Source organism: Palaemon carinicauda, chromosome 5, assembly GCF_036898095.1.
Source record: "Palaemon carinicauda isolate YSFRI2023 chromosome 5, ASM3689809v2, whole genome shotgun sequence".
Taxonomy (NCBI): Eukaryota; Metazoa; Arthropoda; class Malacostraca; order Decapoda; family Palaemonidae; genus Palaemon; species Palaemon carinicauda.
This window is the reverse complement of record NC_090729.1, coordinates 141,063,342-141,087,639: the sequence shown is the minus strand read 5'-3', so window position 1 is coordinate 141,087,639 and position 24,298 is coordinate 141,063,342. Positions and strand designations below refer to the sequence as shown.

Genomic DNA, 24,298 nt, shown 5'->3' with positions numbered 1-24,298 from the left:
GGACTGCCAACAGCTCCTTGCAGTTGATGTGAAGGCTCCTCTGGTCTGCTGTCCAAAGACCCGAGCATTCCAGACTGTCCAGAGTCGCCCCCCAACCCAAATCCGACGCGTCTGAAAATAAACACATGGTTTGGGTTCTTGACTGCCACAGACAGACCTTCTCGAAGTCTTATATTGCTGTCCCACCAGTTCAGGCAAGTCTTGACTGGCTCGGAGATTGGGATCGAGACCGCCTCCAAAGTTTTGTCCTTGTTCCAATGGGAGTCTAAATGGAACTGGAGAGGGCGTAGGTGAAGTCTCCCTAGAGAGATAAACTGTTCCAGGGATGAAAGCGTCCCTAGGAGGCTCATCCAGCTTCTCACAGAGCAATGGTCTTTCTCTAGCATGAGACAGACTTTGAGCAAAGCTTGCTCTATCCTGTTGGCAGACGGAAAAGTCCGAAAAGCTAGACTCTGTATCTCCATCCACAAATAGAGAATCGTTTGGGAGGGAGTCAGCTGAGACTTCTCTATATTCACCAATAGGCCCAACTCCTTTGCAAGATCCAACATCCACTGTAGGTCCTGCAGACAGCGATGACGGGACGACGCTCTGAGTAACCTGTCGTCCAGGTACAGGGAGGCTCTGATCCCCGACAAATGTAGGAATTTTGCTACATTTCTCATGAGCCTCGTAAAAACAAGAGGAGCAGGGCTGAGGCCGAAGCACAGCGCTCGGAATTGGTACACCACATTCCTGTATACAAACCTTAGATACGGCTGAGAATCTGGGTGTATAGGAATGTGGAAGTACGCATCCTGCAAGTCGAGAGAGACCATCCAGTCTCCCTCTCTGACTGCTGCTAGAACGGATTTGGTGGTCTCCATCGTAAACTTTGTTTTGACAACAAACACGTTGAGAGAACTGACATCCAGCACCGGCCTCCAACCTCCTGTATGCTTTGGAACTAGGAAGAGACGGTTGTAAAACCCGGTGATTGAAGGTCCGAGACTTTCACCACCGCCCCCTTCTCTAGCAACTGAGACACCTGCAGATGTAATGCCTGTCTCTTCGACTCGTCTCGATACCTGGGAGAGAGGTCTATCGGATCTTTTACTAGCGGAGGTCTCCGTACAAAAGGTATTTTGTAACCCTCCTTTAGCAACAACACAGACTCCCGGTCTGCACCCCTCTTCTCCCAGGCCTGCTAGAAGTTGGTCAATCTGGCCCCTACTGCTGTCTGAGGACGTGGGCAGTCAGACTCTGCCACGGGAGGACTTACATCCTCTCCTCTTACCTCTCTTACTATCGGCACGAGAGCCTCCCTTACTGGGAGCTCTGCCACGAAAGGGTGGGATAAACCTTGTCGCTGGAGTATCAAATTTAGGTCTGACGACATAAGAGGACGAAGGAGCAGCCTTACGCGCAGACGTGGCCATCAAATCATGAGTATCCTTCTGCACTAGAGACGCTGCGATATCCTTAATCAACTGCTGTGGGAACAGGGCAGAAGACAAAGGCGCAAAGAGTAGTTCTGACCTTTGACAAGGAGTGACACCTGCAGACAGGAAAGAACAAAGAGTCTCCCTCTTCTTAAGAACTCCTGCCGTAAAAGTAGCAGCGAGTTCATTAGAGCCATCTCGGATAGCCTTGTCCATGCAGGACATAATTTGCACAGAGACATCACGGTCTGCTGAGGAGATCTTCCTGCTCAAGGCTCCCAGCGACCAATCCAAGAAGTTGAAAACTTCAAAGGCCCGATAAACTCCTTTGAGATGATCTAGGTCTGAAGAGGACCAGCAAACCTTCGAGCGTCTCATGGCCAGACGACGGGGAGAGTCTACGAGGCTTGAGAAGTCTCCCTGGGCAGAGGCAGGTACTCCCAAGCCGAGAACTTCTCCCATGTCGTACCAGACGCTCGCGCGAGAAGCCAGTTTAAAAGGGGGAAAAGCAAAAGCTGACTTCCCCAAACTCCTCCTGGTCATTAACCAGTCGCCTAGTAAACGCAAAGCTCTCTTAGAAGAGCGAGAGAGCACTAACTTTGTGAACGACGGAGTCGAAGCAGCTAGGCCCAGCGTGAACTCTGATGGTGGCGAACGAGGAGCAGCAGACACAAAATGATCAGGAAAAAGCTCCTTAAAAATAAGCATGATCTTCTTAAAATCAAGAGAGGGCTGAACAACTTTAGGCTCCTCTCCATTCGAAAAAGTCCCCAAAAGAAATATCAGTTGGAGGGGGATCAACGACTTCCTCATCCAACGGAACTTCATCCGACAACTGCCGAGTCTCGCGATACGGAGAGACATGCCGAGGAGGCAATGCTTGACAGGCTATGTCCACATGCGACGGAGCAGCAGCAACAGCTGAGGAAACGACGTCACGCCGCGGCTGCAAAGACTGAAAGTCTTGTGACTGACAAACAACAACAGCCTGAGTTGATTGTCGTTCGACATCACGTCGAGACTGCATTGACTGCAGGGTGTGAGCAGGAAAAACAACCTCCGACTGCGGTGACAGACGTTCAACGTCACGTCGGGGCAACGGAGTCGGTCGACGAACGTCAGAGCGGGGCTGCGGTGACAGCTGCTGAACGTCAGTTCGAGACTGCCGCAAAGGGGGTTCCACGTCACGTGACTGACGTGAATGACGAGGAACACGATCAGAATCGCGTTTAAAAGCACTAGAAACGTTAGCGCTAACATCATAAGGACGAGAAAACACTCGTTTAGGCGGCTGAAGGCCAGAGTCACGCTTATCGTACTGGCGAACCGCAAGCAAAGGATCATTGCGAACCTGTTCATGCTCGTAATCTTCCATTAAGGAGGAAAGTTTAGACTGCATGTCCCGCAGGACAACCCACTTCGGGTCAACGGGAGTCGGAACGGGCCGTGACGTCGGTAACGTCTGTGCATGCAAATCATCGCACCTACCGAGACCCTCGGACTCCGTGTTACGTTTTCGCTTAACAGGCGAACAGCCATCCGATGACTGCAAGTGGTCAGAGCTGCCCCAATGGCTACAGCCAGGACGCTGGACCTGTCCTGAAGGGACTGACTTGCGCTTTAAGGGTCTAGAAACCTTACGCCAAGGTTTCTTATGCGACAAGTCGTCGGAAGACAAGGAGAACTTAGTCTCCCCCGTCTTATGGTAAGGACGTTCTTGATGAGAAACGTCTGATACCAAAGAGGGAACGTCTGTACTTCGGTTTACACCTCTCGCTCCCTTAAGTCCTACGACATTCCTTCTCCCTGGTGCAGGGGAGCCTGAAAGAGGTCTCGGACTAGGGGAGCGACAAGCACGAACAGACGAACCCTCGGTCGCAACACTAAACACATTTTGCACACTTTCAACTTTACCACTTTGATTTTCTACTTTAGCACTTTGACAATTTAACAACTTAACATCGGACATAAGCTGGTTCCTGTCCGAGGCTAAGGTTTCAACCTTTTCACCTAATGCTTGAATCGCTAAAAACATATCGCGCATTGAAGGTTCATGAGTGCTAATAGGGGGTTCAGAAACTACCACCACAGGGGAAGGATTAGGTTCAGGGGCATGGGAGGAGGAAAATTCTAAAGATCTAGATGAGCTTCTCCTCACCCTATCTCTTTCGAGCTTACGAGTATACTTTTCATACTCTAACCACTCGAATTCCGACAAAACCACGCACTCCTCACACCGATCTCCTAATTGGCAGGATTTACCCCGGCAATTAGAACAAACAGTATGAGGGTCGATAGAGGCCTTCGGAAGACGTTTGTTACAATCTCTCGCACATTTGCGATATACAGGAGAAGGGTCAGCCATTATGAACAACCAGAGAAAATCCAAAGTAAAGGCAAGTTCATTAACAAAAAACAAAAGCAAAAAAGGTTTCAAGAGTTTTATAGAAGAAACACACCAACACAGCGAAAGCCAATAAAACAACCAAAACAAAGTACTTCACTAATTCGGTAGAAAACTCGAGGTCTAGAGCGAGCGGAACCAATGTTGTCGGTGACACCGACAGAGAAGAACTGAAGTGGTTGAGAAGTATATGCGGTATCTGGCCGATAGTCGGCGCTGGTGGGCACACTTGCAACCTTCATGGCGATCGCTCGTGAGTTTTTGGAATCTGTCGGGCCGTCGGAGACGTCAGCTATTTATATATTCACCGGCTAAGTTTAATATTTAAAAATTCTCTATTCAAGTTTGGAACGTTCTTCTACCGATAAAATTTCTAATAAAAATAGGAAGGTGTCCTCAAAAAACAAAATGATGTAATGATTTTAGTATTGAATGTCTCCAAGTAGTATTGTATGCCTTCTGAATGTCAAAAGATATGGCTACAGTAATTCTATTTCATTAAAAACCTTTACGTATACAATTTTCCAAGTATAAAGAAGAGTCAAAAGCAGATCATTCTGCCTGTGAGCCAAAATTGCGAAGGGGATGAAATCTTACTACAATGCAAACATCAATTCAGTCTACTGTATAATTCACATTTTTACCAGTAATTTACAAAAAAAACTAGTCAGTAAAATTGGTCTATAATTGTTTGGATTACTTGGATCTTTTCCTGACTTAGCTATTGGTATTAATATTGCATGTTTCAATACCTTTGGAAATAGACGTTTGGTCCAATGATGATTATAAAACTCTAATAAATAGGACTTGGCCGAAGGGGCTATATTTCTCATGATATAAAAATCTACATTATCTTCAACAGGGGTCGTTGAACTAAAATTTGATTATGCAAATTTCAGCTCCTCTTCAGTAAATTTTTAATTGTAGTAGATATCTTCAACAAAATCAACACTGAATGTAACAGCTTCTTTTCTTCTTTTGATGGATCAAAAGTGGTCATCCAAATTAATAATACTGCTTATGTTTTCAATATTACAGCCAATAATATTTGATATTGCATGTGTATCATGAACGAGTGATCCATTGTGCATTAATGCATGCCTTGCAGGTACGCTATAGGAGCCATTAATTTTTCGAAATTTCTGCAACCCCTTCTGCATTGAAGTATTTCTGATACTCTAGACAAATATTTTTGACATAAAATTATCCAGTTTTATTACTCCTTTTCGAAATTTAGCATAAATCTTATTAAAATGCAGTTTTAATACTCTAATTTCTATGGCTATATCAACAAGTTTGTTAACTGCATTTCTATCTTTAGGGGACCAGTGCTCCAATTCTTAAATACGTTTTTTGATGCTTCTAATTTTTTTCCAGTTGCGTGCATTACGTTTATTAACAGGGTTAGTGTATATCACCATCAATGGACCGAATATTTTACTGGTCAGGGATTAGTCTAGAGGCATAGATTTGTCAGGTGCTTGTATGATGAGTTTACAAAGAAATCATTTGCTTCATCATGATCTTGTGAATAGTTAAAGGGAAGCACTTGACCCGTGTAAAACTTAAATGTATCCCAGTCAGCTTTTATCGTGACTCACGATGGAATCACGATAGTGCATTTATAAAGACCAGTAAGCAGTCATTTATCTTTTATTTTGTAAGGGAAATATTATAAACATTATGCAGTGTGAGATGCGTAGAAAATTATAATTGTTGTATTGAATTGTTTGTAATAATATAATATATCTTTTTGTCGAAGTTTTTTGAAGAGTAAAATACTTTCAATAGTTGTTTGACTCTAAGGAATCGTTAACGAGTAGTTTGTTTTTGACGAATGCGGGTCGCGCCTGCGTAGATCCTCAGTCGTCTTTGAGTGATTTGACTCGGAATTGAGTTAGTACCGGCTCATGTTCGTGACTGTGAGGGTCATAGTTACCCTGCAGTATCTCAGGGGAGGGAAGGAATTAACACACCCAAGAGAGGAGTTCTTACCATCATGGATTAAGCTATGTCAAAATTTTATAACTGTTTTGTGATGTTAGTGATATTGAAGGGCATGCATGCACGTTAGATATCGTTACTAGCAGACATTTGTAAAATAAGACTATATTTCGGGTTGACGGATAGGAAATTTTACAATGAATAGTTAAGGTTAGTAATAAATATGAATATTCTATTCCTGGTCAAAAAATGATTTAAACACAACGCAATTTCTCGATTTATTGAATGAAAGGAACAGAAAAGAATCCTTGAAAATCTGTTAAAGAACCTGGTAATATGTAAACCAAATTGGGGTAAGTTTAGGTTTCCATATTTATTGAAGATTCTATATGTTTACTATTTTGGATTCTTTTGAGTAAATATAGCTTTATAAGTATTATAAAGTTAAATAAGAGGACCTGGTGTATGTCTTAAAATGGATATCAAAATAGGAAAATGGCCGGCGATATGAAGGTCTTCTAGGACATTCCATTCAAACCTATCAACAATATTGTTGGAACAAAGAGTTAAGTCTGTTGTCACAGTAATACAAATGTTTAATATAATGATACGTAAATCGTTAATAACCAGGTCACACGGTTTGTTACCTGTGGTACAGGCACCTCGAGCCTGGGAAACAGTTTGTTTGTAAACGACTGGTGCCATACATGTTGAATGCAAACTGTGACGGGCGCCATGCATGTAGAATGGAAACTGTTGCTATTCGTTTACTCTCCACGTAAAAGCATGAGGGAGGTCGGATAAGCACTGAGGTATTCTATTCCTATGTGGTTCAACCTTGATTGCAGGAGATGTCAAGTAAGAACGGCTACCGTCTATCTTCTGGAGGGAGCTCCTAATCTTTATAGAGAGAGGTGCCTTAAAAACTCACCCTTGGAAGCAGGGTGAGGGAAAGTTGGGCGCAAGCCATGGTCATGAGCCCTCGTCGTCGCTGGGCTCCCACTACGCCCAAACGCCACTGTGATTCTATTTCATATTCATTTGCATAATGTCTGTAATGTGCAGTAATTACTATGTGTACCCCCTTCCTCTTGCTTGACTTGATTGAAATTAATGTTTTAATGTTCAGTTAATAAGTCAAAGTTGAAACTTGAGACAAAGTATTCTTTTATTGATCGAAGATGATTATCAGTAAAATGCTCATTATTATTTACAACTTGTGGGAAATTACGAGAGCCAAAGTAACTTGAAATTAAAACGAGATGTTCATAGATCAAGTAATTATGTGATTGAAGAAACTCATTCCATGAAAGTCAATGCTCATTTATGTCAAATAATTTAGATAATAAATCCGCTATCAATGTATTATTCGACTAATTACCCCAGCTTCTAATTATTGAGAACTGTTTATTCTAAATAAAATTATGCATTAAAAAATATCTTCCATGAGTTTTTGAATAGTAATTGCTATTAGATAATAGCAATTACTATTAAGAAAATCATGGAACAAATGTTTAATATACAGATATTAGGATCATTCAATATTTTTTCAACCTTGGAATCTTTTTTATGAACAGTAACACAATTAGTGTCCCAGAGGGGATTGTAGGCATTGAAATCTCCAATCTATAGGAAATCTTGCTTATCTGTGAATTCTTTGGTTAAATCATAATGGTATGAAGGTTGATTGTGTATATCATAAATATTAAATGAGTTATTATTCATATTATTCAGATAATTGAAACCGAAGCGTTAAATATTATAGTATTGTAAGTTACTTTGTTGCGAATGTAGATCACAGTCCCTAGTCTTACCTACAGGAACCAAGCGAGATACTACATTGCAATTTCCTATTGAAGGGATAATAATGTTAGTATTCTGCAGGCATAGGGCAATAGGGTTATAATTTTTCAATGATCTTTGAATTTCCCCTAGATGCAAAAAAAGTTTAAGTCAGTTAATATTCCACTGGACTACACATAGACTGAACATTAGGGCAATGGAGATGGATTTACACTGGGCAGAGCATTATTTCTGCCATGTTTCTTTTCTGGACTGGGTTTGGATTCTTTGGATATAATTTCTCAATGTTTATTTTGGTTATTATTTGCTTCATGTCATTTGGATTATGGAGTTTTTCTATAAAATTTTCAAGATGAAAAGTGACCGTTGCCTGCTTCTTCATCAGATTGTCAACACACATACAATTAGCAATGTAGAGTTCTAATTTACCCTACTGGTTTTCATTTTTGTTCTTGACAAAGTTATCAATCATGTTACCAATTCTATGTATAATTTTGTTTATGTACGGTTTGATTTGGCTCATCAGCCAACGAATATTCCATTATAATTAATTTTGGAGAAAGTTCTTCACGTTGACTAAGAAGTAAGCTCTTCAGGCTGACTAAGACAGTCTTCATTATTTCCCTATACCCCTGGAGGTATCAGAAGCTGTTAGAGTGCAAAACTGCTGTGTACAGGAATCTGAGCTCCTTGCTTATATACAGTAAAAAAAATAAAAAAATGAATTCCACAGCTTTAAGCATATTCAGTTACTCTATTGGTTCTGTAAATGTGTTTAGATGAATATTTAGGAGTAATGACAGAAGTACTAGAATAAAATGGTTTCCCGTTGAGATACTACCGCTGGAGAGTTATAGGGTCCTTTGATTGGCCAAACAGTACTACATTGAATCCTTTTCTCTGGTTACGGTTCTTTCCCTTTGCCTACACATACACCGAATAGCCTGGCCTATTCTTTACATATTCTCCTCTGTCCTCATACAACTGACAACACAGTGATTATCAAACAATTCTTCTTCACCCAGGGGGTTAACTACTGCACTGCAATTGTTCAGTGGCTACTCTCCTTTTGGTAAGGGTAGAAGAGACTCTTTAGCTATGGTAAGCAGCTCTTCTAGGAGAAGGACACTCCAAAATCAAACCATTGTTCTCTAGTCTTGGGTAGTGTCATAGCCTCTGTACCATGGTCTTCCACTCTCTTGGGTTAGAGATTTCTTGCTTGAGGGTACACTCGGACACACTATTCTATCTAATTTATCTTCCTCTTATTTTGTTAAAGTATCTATAGTTTATTTAGGAAATATTTATTTAAATGTTGTTACTGCTTTTGAAATATTTCATTTTCCCTTGTTTCCTTTCCTCACTGGGTTTTTTTCCCTGTTGGGGCCCCTGGGCTTATAGCCTCCTGCTTTTCCAACTAGGGTTGTAGCTTAATAATAATAATAATAATAATAATAATAATAATAATAATAATAATAATAAGAGTGATTTGATGCAGAGGAGGTGGATTGGTCCTTATTTTGTAAATTAGGAGTTTCAGAAGTATGGACAGTTTTGGAACAAGAAATTGAATTGCATGAAATGGACAAAATGCTTGAACTAGTCGATCCTTGGACACTATCATTACCAAATGGTGAATGTTCATTATTTGCTGTTTTAATGATTACTTGTTCAATTTAATATTGAGGGCTCTGTTGTGACTTTGAAAAGTGGGCCCCTTCACAATGAAAACTAAAAATTTTAAAAATCCTTTGTCTTTTTACTAGCTACATAAACCTGAGTCATCTAAATGGGTTTAGACCCTTGATCATGGGATTCTGGTAACATTGTATAGTTGCCAGCATCCCACTCATGCTGGATAGGAGTGGTTGAGTCAGCTGATTTGCATCACTTTCTCATGGCCAAGACTTGAGGAGTGGATGAGACAGAACATATAAATTACATGACTTAGGTTTGTAGTCATCATCTCCACCTACGCCTATTGACGCAAAGGGCCTCGGTTAGATTTCGCCAGTCGTCTCTATCTTAAGCTTTTAATTCAATACTTCTCCATTCATCATCTCCTACTTCGTGCTTCATAGTCCTCAGCCATGAAGGTCTGGGTCTTCCAACTCTTCTAGGGCCCTGTGGAGTCCAGCTAAACGTTTAGTGAACTAAACTCTCTTGGGGAGTGCGAAGAGCATGCCCAAACCATCTCCATCTACCCCTCATCATGACCTCATCCACATATGGCACACAAGTAATCTCCCTTATAGTTTATTTTCTAATCCTGTCCTGCCATTCAACTCCCAATATCCTTCTGAGGGCTTTGTTCTCAAATCTATTAAATCTATTGGAGATTGTCTCATTGTCATACCATGACTCATATCCATAGAGTAACGCCGATCCCACTAGACTGATATATAGTCTGATTTTTATATATAATTTCAGACGATTTGATTTCCAAATTTTACTAAACATAGCCATTGTCTGGTTTGCTTTTTTCAATCTTTCATTAAACTCTAATTCTAAAGACCTTGTATTGAAGATCATAGTTCTTAAATAATTAAATGATTCTACCTCATTAATCCTTTCTCCTTCCAATGATATTTCATCTTCCATTGCATACTCCGTTCTCATCATCTCTTTTTTTTCTATTAATCATTAGCTCAACAGCGGGTGTGAAATTTCATGCATTCTGGCAAGCAAGCATTGAAAATCCTGTGGTGTTCTGCTAACAATAACAGCATCATTAGCATACTCTAGGTCTGCTAAATTCCTATCACCAATCCAGTCCAATCCTTCTCCACCATCTCCAACTGTTCTACGCATTATAAAATCCATGAGGATGATAAACAACATAGGTAACAACACATTTCCTTGGAGTACTCCGCTGTTTACTGGAAATTCATTTGATAAGACTCCATTAACATTAACTTTGCACTTGCTATGCTCATGAATAGACTTAATTAAATTTACATATCAAAGAGGAATTCCATGAAAACACAGGACTCCCCATAAAATTGTGGCTTTTTCGTAGTCCACAAATGCCATCAAAAGTGGATTTCTATATTCTACGCATTGCTGTACAACATGAAAATTTGGTCAGTGCAACTTCTACCTTTTCTAAATACTGCTTGTTTATCTCAGCTTTTCATCAATCTTTCTCTCCAGTCTCTTTAGAATAAGCATACTATATATTTTCATAACAACTGACGTAAGTGTTATGCCCTTGTAATTATTGCAATCAGTCAGGTCTCCTTTTTTGTATTTTCACCAACACTCCCAACTCCTATTCATCAGGTTTTGCCTCTTCATGCCACATTCTACAAAATAATCTTGTAAGTACTCTGGGAGTCACTTCATTTTCGGCCAGTGTCATCTCAGAAGTTATTCCATCGTATCCCGGGGCTTTCTATCTCTAGTGTTTTGAGGATAGCTTCAACTTCAAACACATTGAATTCATTCATGGGCACATCAAGGTCTTCATCAGCTTCAGGTATATCACTCAAATTATTCCCTTCGTATCTCCTATTCATAATCTCACTAAAGTGTTCCATCCAACATTGTCTTTCTTCATCTTCTGTTGTTATAACAGATTCATCTCTCTTATTGATGAGTATAGGCTTCTTTTCTTTGCCCCAATAGAGATTTCATTAATAATTCTATGAGCAATTCTTAAACCATAGCCACTTCCTGAGTTCGTAGCTTTGTCAGCCTCATCTGCTTTACAGTCTAAATATTCTCTCCAGTCATTCCTAGCTTTTCTTTTGACCTCACTATCAATATGGAATACTCAACATGCTCTACCTTGTAATTTTCATTACTTCCTCAAAAGCTTTCAACAATCAATTTCTGTCTTTGTCTCCTTTCTCTAGTATCCCAAGTATCATTTGATATCCATGACTTTCTCCTTGTTACTCCGTGTCCCAAGACTTCACTATCAACTGAGTGATATATGTTCTTAATGTCACACCATTCTTCATTAATTGTCTGTTCTTTGTCTCTTAAAGTCTCTAAGACTGCAAATCGATTTCTACGTTCAACTGCAAATGTTTCTCTGTGTTCTTCTTCTAAAAGCTTAATTGTTGTATCAAACCTAAGTATTCTATATATCTATCTTTCAGTGTGGCAATGAGGAGCTGGTGATCACTACCAATATCTGCACCTTTATAGCTTCTTACATTTCTCAGAGTCCTCCTTCTCTCTTTATTAATGGCAATGTGATCTATTTTATTTTTATATTTGCCACATGGTGAAGTCCATGTACACTTATGGATGTTCTTGTGTTGAAAAAGAGTACCTCCAATGACAAGATTGGTTGCTGAACAGAAACTTATGAATAGTCAGGAGAATTGCGTCCAAGAGGGAAGCGTGAAATAGCGCGTCTAGGCGAATACTGTGTCAAGGTGCACGATGGTGATACATGTTTGGAAGACGGGCACTTCTTGGAGGTGCTTGATGTCAAAGTTTGTCTGCAAGAAGTGCGCAAAGGCAAAGCTCATCTCGATGAGGAGCGCTTGGGTGGGGCATGTCTGGATGAGGTAAGTATGGATGAGGCAAATTTGGGTGAGGCACTTCTGGGAGAGGAACTCTCAAGAGTCTCTTGTTGGGTTGAGGAGCACTTGGATGAGGTGCGTCTGGGTGAGGTGCACGCAGGAGTCTGTCGTATGGATGAAGTGCACCTGGAAAAGGAGTATCTGGGTGAGGCAAAGTCAAAGCTCGGATGGATGAGGAGCGCTTGGGTGAGGTATGTCTGGATGAGGCAAGTATGGATGAGGCGCATTTGAGTGAGGCACTTCTGGGAGAGGAGCTCTCAGTAGTCTCTTGTTACGTTGAGGAGCACTTGGATGAGGTGCGTCTGGGTGAGGTGCACGCGGGAGTCTGTCATTTGGATGAAGAGCACCTGGAAGAGGAGTATCTGGGTGAGGCATCTGAAAATGACACATTTTTGGAAGGAGGAAGCACGTTGGGTCAGGGCAGGCGCTGGCGAGACTTCTCCTGGTCTGGACAATGTAGACTGCCTATTGGGAGGAGCATCTACGATCCTCCTCCAAGGAAGCAGGATCTGGCAGAGGTTGAGGAACAAACCTATGAGCACACTATGAAGAAATGTGCTCTGCAGGAGAACTCCTTCGTCAGTAGTGAGGGTCAGGCACTCGCTTTTTAGATACTCACTCCGGAGAGGCATGAACTGAAGGGCGGTTCTCTCGGGAAGTGGGCCTGAGAGACTCAATACTCTAGCGGCTTCCAAAGGTGGACCGGAGACTTGTGCAGAGTTCTTCATAGACATTGAAGGCCAATATCCTTCAAAGCTGGGCCTGGGTGTTGCGTTGCTGGTGTCTGTCTGGAGATAAGGGCAAGCTTCAACTGTTCCTCAAAAGGTGAACCTGCTAACCCAAAGGAAAGCTACAACACACATAAGGCATCATCCATCTGAAAAGAAGGCTCTTTGTGAGGCTTGCTCCAAAGGTAAAGGGTTACCACTCTTCTCTTATTGACCATGGAAGATCAAAGTAGAAGTGTTGGAGAGAAGAGTACTGAGGTTGGAAGAAGGGGGCTGTGCCTCCTTCAACTTCAAGAATGACCCCATGGCTGAAAAATCCCATTTCGACTTCTTCCTCCTCCTACCATACGTCTTCTATTGGGAGGGCGACCAGTCCTGAAACTCTTCACAAGGGGAAACTTGACTGCAGGAGTGTCCTCTGCAGGCAGAACAATGCTGATGATGTCCATATCTCTTGTACTCATAAACGTGCTGCAGGTCTGTCGGCATGCTCAGAAAACATACAGGAAAAGAAGTGATAAAATGTCTGCCAAGATTCCCAGCCAGTGAGAACGTCTGTCCTCATTGGCAACTAGAATCAAAATGGTTTTTCAGTGAGCAAGCAGATGCTTCCCCTGCAACTGGACTAGTAATCAATAGCTGGTTGTTGACACCTTATAATTTTCAATTGCCATATTCTAGTTTCAGTGTTATCATTCGCCTATGCAAAGGATGAAGGTTTGTGTATCATATGGATCAAATATATTGGTACTAATTTACAAATTTTCAGTGGAAAGAGGAATGTGTTGTCACAACAGTTGGCTGAGAGCAATTAACTCAGACCAATTGAATGGTCTCTTCCTCCTCAAATATATCAACAGTTGTGGAAGAAGTGGGAAATGCCATGCTATAAGACTATTCACACCTAGACTCTTATGGAATCCCTCTATTTGCCATGAACAGAATCATGGTCAACAAACTTAGATGGTCGAATAATGGAAGAATAGCTCTAGATGCACCATTCTTGCCTTAAAGAAAGTGGTTCACAGACCTCTGGCTTCCACTAAAAGATCTTCCTCAGAGAGTATTTGAAAGTAGGGATCTTCTTTAATAACCAAATGGGCACTAGATGCATCAGAATCTTTTCATGGTTCGAATGAAATGGGGACTCTCCAGTATACTCATGATAAAAGGGTATTCTAAATGTAGACCTTCCTTAATTGAGCCCAAGAGTAAGTTCACTAATACTCTGAATCTAATCAAGCCAGATTCAGACAAGAAAGAAGTGGCAGCAGACCACTGACTCTAACTGTTCATCAAGTGGCGGTCGAAGGATGTGATCACATGTTGGAAGGCCATTTCCCTTTACTGGTGGTGGTGAAAGTTATGTCCCTATTGACAATGATTTGTAGGTGGTAAAGGAATTAAAGGTGATACTATTTTACCACCCAATGCCAATGAATGTGACTTTCAAATCATTTATAAATGGAGATGTAGTTAACATTAGGGTTGAGGAGACAAATTCTTATTGAGAGAGAGAGAGAGAGAGAGAGAGAGAGAGAGAGAGAGAGAGAGAGAGAGAGAGAGAGAGAGAGAGAGAGACTTTATAGCAAATGAGTATATGAAAACATACCCAATTTAGTTTATCTTTCGTGTAAATCAATTTTATTATGCAGAATTAATATTACTGTACTAGGGATTTGGGGTACAGTCATTATAGTTAACTTACATAGGAAAAAGAAATATACAAGTACATGGTTTCTTAAAACATATAAAACAAAACACTTTGTGGACATGTCTTGTAGCAGAAGACTCAAATTCCGTGTCTGAATATGACAACTGACACCGGCTACGAAACTTTTACAAAAACTTCATATACACTTTCAATTATTTCAACATACTGTAAGGGGTATACATTACTGAAAGATTTCCATTACAGAAGGGTTAATGAAAAATTGCTTCTTGGAAAAGTAATGAGTGCAGAACAATAGGGGTGTAAGTCAGTCTTTTCTTCCTTTTAACTAAAGTTCTAGTTGTGTATAACTCATGTCGTTCTTTAGGTCACCTTGTTGTGATGGAGGGCATATTAGAGCAAGCATTTAGGTACTTAGTGTGACTAGGTTAGAATCTTTACCTCGTTAGGTTTTCCCTTAACTAGTTCTCATTTTAGGTTTAGGGTGATGGTGGTCTTTCATTTGTAGTGTAATTTTCCAAATGACTAGAATTGTCTTTGTCTTTCCAATTCTTGTCTATTTTGAAAAAAAAAACTTCTCAAGTATTGTGGATAGATGAGAAGCTACGAGTTCTCCACTGTCTTCAGATTACTTCAGGGCAAGCATTGTTGGGGTTTTATTCTTGAGCATGACTACTATGAAGTATAGTATTTTGCTAATTTTTCCTTATTCTAGGGGAAGAGGCTTTATATCTATCCCTAAATAATTACCACAATCCACCTTACTGTCACTGTAAGAATCAGCACAATGAACACTAGGTAAGACTACAATAACTGACATACATACAAAATAATTTCTGAGATAAAATCAGTTATAATATTACAATGCTTATTCAATCCCACCCTATTCCTCACATATAGTAGGGACAAAGCAAAGTGCATCACAACAAACATGGAACCAGAATCTAGCAGCGCACGGTGGCACTAGTAGTCATTAAGACATAGGCGGGCTTGTCATGCAAAACCACTAATAATGTTATTTCGAAGCTTGTAGTACAATAAAAAATGGTTAAGTAATGAAATAATAAATTTCATTCAATTTTTTTTCAAAATTACTGCGGTACTTACCAATGCTATGTGACCAAGATTGTACCAGACATCTGCAACACTTTCATCTGATGCTAAACTCAAAGCTCTCTCAAAGCAGGTTAGTGTCATGTCATATTGTTGAGCATAAAAACAGCATAGTCCTAAGTTGTTAAAAATTTCACAATTGTATATACCCATCTGAAGAAGCCGCCTGAAAATAAAAATAAAATTGTTTATGGCTACTACAGAGAGACTATTAATCCTTAAAATCTATAATGACTCCCATGAATACACTAGAGCTTGCAACATGATTACTATACTCTATCGGTTCCCACTCCCGTTGTATATTATGGTATATGAAGCCAATAAACAATATACAAAACATTTTATAGCTTCTCACAACAATGAAACAAAACATTTTGTCTTAAACGTGGCAGAAAATTTTAGTCTGTCAGGCCATACACTTAAAGTTAAACGATCCTTGGCTCGACTGAAGCTCCTTGTCCTCGACCGGGATTAATACCCCTAATGGGAAAGGTTGTCCTTAATTGTTCTCCATGCAGTTACAAAAAACGGTTTTGTTCTGAATTATTATCAATATGACATACATGACCCAAATAGTAATCTATTTGTTTTGAAAAACCCTAATGAAGAATATAAAAGAAATATAGGTATTTTTTATCGGTTTAAAGGTTTAAAAGTCGCTCATGAATGGCAGAGGCAAGGGACAATGAAATGCCCTAGAGACTGACTATATATCATACGGTCAGTGCCCAAGCCCCCTCTCCACCCAAGCTAGGACCAGGGAGGGCCAGGCAAAGGCTGCTGATGACTCAACAGATAGACTTATAGGCTCCCCCAAAACCCCCAACCTTAGCTCACAAGAATGGTAAGGTTGTAGACACTAAAAGCACTAACGAGTCTGAGCGGGACTCTAACACCCATCTGGCAATCACCAGGCAGAGACGTTACCAATCATCCACAACAAGGCATACAAGCAAAAATATCATGTATTTTTATGATAAATACTTTTAATGGAAAGAAACGACTGACTATTATGCATAGAAGATAAATCAAATAGCAGTTGATAAGTCCATTACCTGAACCTAAACATATTTAACATTCTCTCTTCATCTACTAATATAATATTATTGTACAATCCTTTTAATATATAGAGTGTATATATACTGTATATATATATATATATATATATATATATATATATATATATATATATATATACATATATATATATATGTATATATATATATATATATACATATATATATATACATATATATATATATATATATATGTATATATATATATATATATGTGAGGATTTTGACATAGGAAAAATCTATTTTTGGGGGAGATAGCCATGCCATCCTGATGGAAGTTCCTCTCAGCAGCTTCTACTAGGAATATTTCCTGCGAGTGATATACCAGAGAATTTTACGTGCATGTAACAGGGACGTGTTTAAAACAACCACGGCTATCCTTCCCCGAATAGTTAACCTTGTCTCGAAGGATTGGGATAGAATTGGATAAGTGGGAGAGCCGTTAAAACTCCGATCCCAGTGTGTTACTGTAAACTTGTTCGCTGGTTTGCCATTCCAGCAGCAGCCATCGTATGATGCGTGGCCTCACATTGAGAATTGGAAGGGGATGAAAAGTAACGGGCGGGTCCATCAGGACAACGTGGCTATGTCACCCAAAAATAGATTTTTCCTATGTCAAAATTTGTTTTTTGAGCTCGAGCCATGTCGTCCTAGTGGAAGCGTACCAGAGAATTAAAATTCTCAGTTGTGGCAGTTTAGAGTTTTAACAACATACGTGCTCTTTAGTCACTTCACTAATCATAGAAGAATGGAAATCCGTCTATGAATAATGTGTCTTACGATCATTTGTTTACACTTCCAAATATAGTTATTTGGGACAACAGTCCATGGCTATGAATGGGCTATGCAAGTTTGTAAACTGTATCGGAACCTGAAAGTGATCATCACAGCCGCACTCACTGTGAGAAAGTATCTTTCCGTGAACATGTATTGACAGAGCAATAGTTAGTAAAAAGGGGGTTTAAAAATAGAGGTACGCTACTTTTTATTTAGGAACAGTATGTCCATATTAAGGAAATGCAAAAAGAAGTATAATCTTTTATTATTTCCAGAAGCACATAAATGTAACAAGAATTGGTGCAACAATATTTATTTTTTTTGTGCTTAAAATAAGAGATGTCTACCCTAGTAACATCATTCCATATGATAAAGAAAAGAATATCACCTTTGACTCTTCATTTTAAACATAGTTTATCACACACTGCAAATTAGAAGAATATTCAGCCTGCATAATGCAAACTGTAAAAGTCCCATATTATTCAGTCCATAAGAGACCATGCACAACACTAAGAAGCTAGTTTAATCACACTACCAGCAGCTACAACAGCGTTCAATCTCATTCAATTGTCGCAAGTAATTTTTGAGAAACACTCTTGAAGATTTCCATCCTGTGTAAGATATAAGCCTTCGAAGGACATATTTTGAATAAAGTTTAAGGAAGAGGCTACTTTCCTAGTATCATGACCCGATGGCATACTATCTGAGTCAGCCCTTCAGATAAAACAGGCGAGGTTGAACCTTAGCTGTTTCAAAGAGAGATCAGATCCTGTTGTTTCCCCTTTAAAAAGTTGTCTGCCTTTAAAGGCCTCGCTCTTTGACAGGTAAGCTTTAAGGCATTCAACAGGGCACAGAAAAGGGTCCTCCTTTAGTGGAACGATCTTCCAGGGCCCCCAACGTTTTGTGAGGAATTCATTTTTAGCCAGGAATGCTGGATCTGGCTATAAACTAACTTCTCCAGATTCCGTGAATTCGTTGTGGCCATCATCCCTTGATAGTGTCACAATCTCGCTGACTCTAGTACCAGAAGCAATAGCTAGGTAAAAGATCGATTTTTGAGAAAGATCCCTAAAAGAAGCAGAGTAGTTATCTATTGAGGAGTCTTAAGTGCAAGATTTGTCCAACGACCATGAGATGGATTTGGGAGGAGCATTTGGTTTCAATTTACCACAAGCCTTCGGGATCTTATTGAATAGTTCGCTGTTAAGTTCTATATCGAAAGCATTAGCAATAGGTTTGGTTAGGGCCGATTTACATGAGGAAATAGTTGTAGTTTTTTTCATGTAAAAAAATAAAGAATGCTAGACAGAAGTCCATTGTAATCAAAGAGGGCCTATGTTCCTTAGCAAACTCCACCCACTTCTTTCAAGAAGACAAGCATTGCCTTTTTGTAGTAGCGAACTTGTACTCTTCTATAAAATCAACACTTTCCTTCGAAACTCCAAATTTTCTTTTAGCAGTTAGGACGAGATAATCATGAGCTGATGGTTTTTCGTTATCCAGGCGGAAGCGAAGACAGTCTTCAGCTGAAGATCCTGGGTCAGTATTGGTGTCAGCAGGGGGATCTGGTGAGGTTTGAGTTTCAGAACAAGAGGATAACAATTGCTCTTGGGCCAATTTGTGGCCACTAATGCTGCTGTCCCCTTGAAGGTTCGTAGTTTGTCTAGTACCTTCAGAAGACATCGCTTCTATCTCTGCTGCTTACGGATCTAAATTTGGTGCTACATACCGGGGAAGCTTATTGTTAAAGCTCTTCACAAAGATATCTACTTGCAGTTCTGGGACTCTCCAGAATGAAACAAAATGATTTTTCATCCAGAGACCATTCTGTTTCTAGAGGCTTGAATCTTAACAGGGCATTCATCATCACATTGCAAACCCCTTCTAAGTGAACCACCGAGAGAAGCCAGCTTCTTCTCTCTGACAAAGTGAGAATGGCCAAAATTACATGGTTGATCTATGGAGACCTGGAGCCCTGTCTGTTGATGCAGTGGACTATTGTCTTGCTGTCAAGAACTAATTTCATGTGTGATTTTTTCTTCGGGTTCAGTCTCTACAGAGAAACGAACACTGCTATGGCTTCCAGAATGTTGATATGGAATTTTTGAAATGCGACTGACCACTGACTATGTATCTTCTTGGTAGGGGTATGACCCCCTAACCCTGCTACGAGGTGTCCATGTGGATTGTCACTGACAGAGGAGGAAACTGATGAGGGACGTGTGTCGACAAGCTCTTGGCAGTGGACCGTGGCTTGAGTTGTTTGCACAGTAAAGCCGGGGTCTTGTGGCAAAGATCTCTCCGAGCATTTGATGCCTGTCCTCTCCAAACTCTGTTGGCATCCTTGAGTCTTGCTTTTAAGATTGGATTTGTAACCGCTGCAAATTGTAGCGAGCCCAAGACCCTTTCCTGATGACGTCTGGTAATTGTCTTCGACTAAAGTAAACACCTGACTAAACTTGCTGATTACTTCCTCTTGCCTGGTGGTAGAGAGAGGATATGAGACTGCAGGTTCCAGTGCAGGCCTAGCCACTGGAATTCTTGAACTGGAGATAGCCTGGAATTCTCAAGGTTGATTTGGAAGCCCAGGGATTGTAGAAATTTCATAACTTCCAGAGCTGCTAGAAGACATTCTGACTTGGTTGCAGCATAAACCAACCAGTCGTCGAGGTATACCATCACTTGAAGACATTTGTTCCTGAGTTGTTGAACAATGGTCTCGACTAGTTTTGTGAAAATCCTTGGAGCTATTCTGAGTCCAAAGGGCATAGCTTTGAATACTTAGGCCGTTCTTGCGATTCTGAAACCAAGGTAGGGGGAGAAGTGCTGACCTATCGGAAGATGCCAATAAGTGCCGGTAAGTAGTTGAATCAGTAGAACTTCAAAAGTTCAAACTTGCAGCAAATGTTTTTATGTTGAGCAGGCTTGCATAAGTCCTTTTATAGTTTATAAATCAAATATCTGATTTAATGTTGCTAATGTTTTTAAAATATTTTATTTTAATTTTCATTACTTCTTATATCATTTATTTATTTCCTTTCCTCACTGGGCTATTTTTTCCTTTTGGAGCCCGTAGGCTTATAGCCTCTTGCTTTTCCAACTAGGGTTGTAGCTTAGCTAGTAATAATAATAATAATAATAATAATGATAATAAGATCTATGGAGACAGTGTGGGCCCCCTGGAGTAGTAGGGTCCGTATTTGCGAGATAGTTAGCATCTGGAACTTGTTGTTCTGAATGAATTTGTTTAGAGGAGACAAGTCCAGAACAGTTCGAAGAGTGTTCGAATCTTTCTTTGGAATGCAGAACAGCCGTCCTTGAAAGTTCATGGACCTTAGGCAATGGATAACTTCCTTCCGGAGAAGATCCTGCACACATTCCTCCAAGAATGGGGTTGTGGGTTGGAAGAACCTCTTGAACTGTGGTGGTTTCTGTCTCCATTTCCAGCGTAGTCCTTTAGAGACTGCTGTGTGCCCAAGGATCGAATTTCCATTGATCTTGAAGTGACAGAGTCGTCCCCCTACCGGAAACTCCTCACTGTTGTTTTGAAGGACCTGCTCCTTTATGTGACTTGCCTCTCTTTCCTCGGCCCCTAGATTGGCCACCTCTTCCAGACTTTCCCTTTCCACTTGCTTCCCTTGAGCTCCAATAGGGTGAAATGTTGTAGTGGTCCGTTTGTAGACGGGATTGAATGCCGAGGACTGTGTCACATACTGCTGGGGTACCGTGTACACCGTCTGGGGAATGGTGGCAACCATGGCTGTCGCAGCAGGAAAAGTTTTCTTGCCATTAAAGGGTCTCCTTTAGGTTGAGGTTCTTTTTTTGGGGTGAATTTCCATTTAAGGACATACCCAATTTCTGCATAAGGCTCTTGATCTCTTGAGCTGCCCTGTGCATGACTTCTTTTACTACTTTTTTTTGGAAAACAGATCTTTCCCCCAGATGTTCGAGTTGATAAACTTTTTTGGCTCATACCTAACAGTTGCCGCTGCTAAGATGTGCTCTCTACAGTCTCTCCTGGCTAAAAAGAATGTATGCAGATCCCTATGGAAGGTAGCCAAATGGGTTTTCGCCAGAACTGGGAAGAGGTCAGACTTCAAGTAGCTCCCAATCAACATCTCAAGATAAGATTGGTATGACAAAGAAGCTGCCAGTCTTTTTTTGGCCTCCCATTGTGCCTTTAGTAGCAATTCTGGAATTGTGGGCAGTTTCTTATTAAACTACTTGCCTAAGATGTCCCTACCCAGTTTTCCAACTGTGACGGTGTGTTGGACATCTTTCCAACTATCAGAGTCATAAGGGAGGGCCAGCGAAACAGGTTTGCATTCCTCTAGCACTGGCAGAGGCTTACCTTCCATTACTGCCTTTTTAACAGCCTCTAAACCCTTTGAGGCAAAAGTAAAAACAGTATCTTTTAGGGCTACAAATGTTGCCTGCTTCCTGCCAAAAGCAAAAAGCTAAGTGTCGGTAAACTCAGCTGTCTTGAGCTTCTTCACCAATAGGGTTTGAGCCTTACTGTAGTCCAAGATGATCGCTTCCTTAAGGATCGTATCATCTCTGATGGACGCCTCAGAAATCAGCTTACGTAACAGTAAGGATAATTCTTGATAGAGGGATAGAACTCTAAATCTGAAACTGGTTTAGAACCCATGCCTTCTCCAATGTGAAGGTATTCCTAGCTTAGAACCATATGTTCTGCATAACGCCAAGGGTTCTTTGCCAAACAGTCTGGAAGACTTGATGCTGGTGGAGCCTTGGACTTAGGTGCCTATTGAAGTGCCCTAATCTTCGCCTCTAAGGACACTTGCGCTCTTTTATGCTCAGTATGAAATTTCTTCACGAATGCCTTCATGGATGCCATAAATTACAAATGTTCAGGGAACAAGGGAGCATTCGGAGTTGGAAGAGGAGTCGAAATAGAGGCACGTGTAGCAGATACAGGAATAGGAGAATGAAAAGATGAAGTACTAGGAACAGTACTTACCTGCCGACTGTCAAGTGAGGCATCCGAAAGTAAAGCCCTCTCTTTCAGACAGAACGGAGGAGGTTGTTGACATGTTGTTGGTACCCAAGTTCATTTCCTGAAGTGCGTCTCGGACTTCATGATGATGTGCCTCATCCAGTTGTATCGATGGAAGTTGAACCGTTGGTATCTGGTGACTGTACACTGCAGTCACATCAGCCTTGGGGAATAGGAGATCCTTCATTTCTATTGAAAGAAGACAAGGGGCAACTTGTTGAAAGCTCTTTTGAAATCCCCTCACCCAATGCCTAATGGTCTTCTGGCCTCACGCTTTCTCATCCTGAGATACGCTGGAAGTGTGGAATTCATTATGGATAAGGTCCTTGCATATACTGCAGTTGGTAGGTTCCCAGATAGCAAAAGAATTTTTGGAAACATGGCAGTCTGCATGTTTCCTGCAGGTCTTGTGGCTGCAAGGCAACTTGACCCCCTGGTGCAGGTTACTGTTGTACACTCCATGTCGTCAGCAACCTGTAAAGATAGAAAATTTTCAATGAATATTTTACTGACACACCAAAAAATTTTTATATCTTCACACTGAAAAAAATTATATTTTTTTTTTTCAAATATGATAACAAAAATTCTACCTACTACTAGCTACGGCTAATGCTACATTACAATGGAAGTTCATGTCAAACAGTTCAGAATTTGATATGAATTCCTAAAGTGTTGTAGAATAGGGGAAGAAAAGATTCATACAAATAGAACACTGTTTCCCCTAAAATCGGTTGATCAGACAACCAAAGGTGGCAAAATCAGATACCATTCTACCTAAGGTGGCAGCAGCTGTACCTGAGGCGGCAGATATTTCTGGCTACTGTGGACTTAAGGACCAACCTTTCTTCACCTGGTAGGTATATTGACACAACGTGGCAATGGCATTGCTAAGTCGACAACTAGTGGACGATCCCATAGGAAACAAGTCCTAAAGGTAAGAGGAAAGGTACAGACCAATAGTAGGCAGCTGGTAGAGAAGTTTGCTACTTGCCTAGTTGTCAACAATAGATTAGGGATAATGGATTTTGCCTATTGTAAATAATAAGAGCCCTTTAAAACAGCCAGGATGCTACAAATTTGCAAATTCAATGAAAATCTTGACAACTAGGAGGTATCCAAACAATCAACTTTAGAGGATAATGTTGCTCAGATGGGGAGGGAAGGATATAGATGCAGCCGACCAGCTTAAAGTGACAGCTAGAGCTAGTAGTTATCAAGCCGTTAGGTCTGAAAAGTATGGCCAAATGGTACCCACTCAAGCCAGGGAGATTCCGACCAAGCAGAGGAGCCTAGACTCCATGGAGAGACATATATAGCCTAAGAGGAGGAAGCTGATACCAGAAATTAAGCGGCTGCTAAGGCAGCAAGGGAGGAGAACCCTTAGGGGGGTCACCAACCTTTGAAGGTAGAAGAGCCATTTATTTAAATAATCATATATATTTAGCAGTGTCAGAGCCGCAATGACAAAACGGTCTCTAGAGATCTAAAATAAAAATCTGCTCTACTTAAGAATAACAGAATATACTTCAGTGGGCCTACTTGATGAAACAATTATAATGATATTGCTTATTATACTAAGGTTCACGAAGCAGAATATGCAATATATTCTTTCAGGTTTTATTATTTCCTTGATATGGCAACACAGTATCATTATGAAAGATAATTGTGGTGATCACATAATACAAAAGAAGTATTGCCATATTGTAGTCTTGGAAGTTGTAAGATCATACTTTATAAATGAAGAGGGAAGTACATTATTGTAAAGAAACTTATATGATTATATTTACACAGTAAAAGGATTT

At 40.5% G+C, this 24,298-nt stretch overlaps 1 protein-coding gene across 1 annotated transcript in view; it reads right to left on the bottom strand.

Moving 5' to 3' along the window:
• Positions 1–24,298, bottom strand: part of BBS8 (tetratricopeptide repeat protein 8) — a 359,101-nt gene that overhangs the window by 30,074 nt on the left and 304,729 nt on the right. Inside the window, exon 8 of the mRNA XM_068373116.1 lies at positions 15,618–15,789. Coding sequence (XP_068229217.1) covers positions 15,618–15,789 — 172 coding nt within the window. The remainder of the gene's footprint in view (positions 1–15,617; positions 15,790–24,298) is intronic.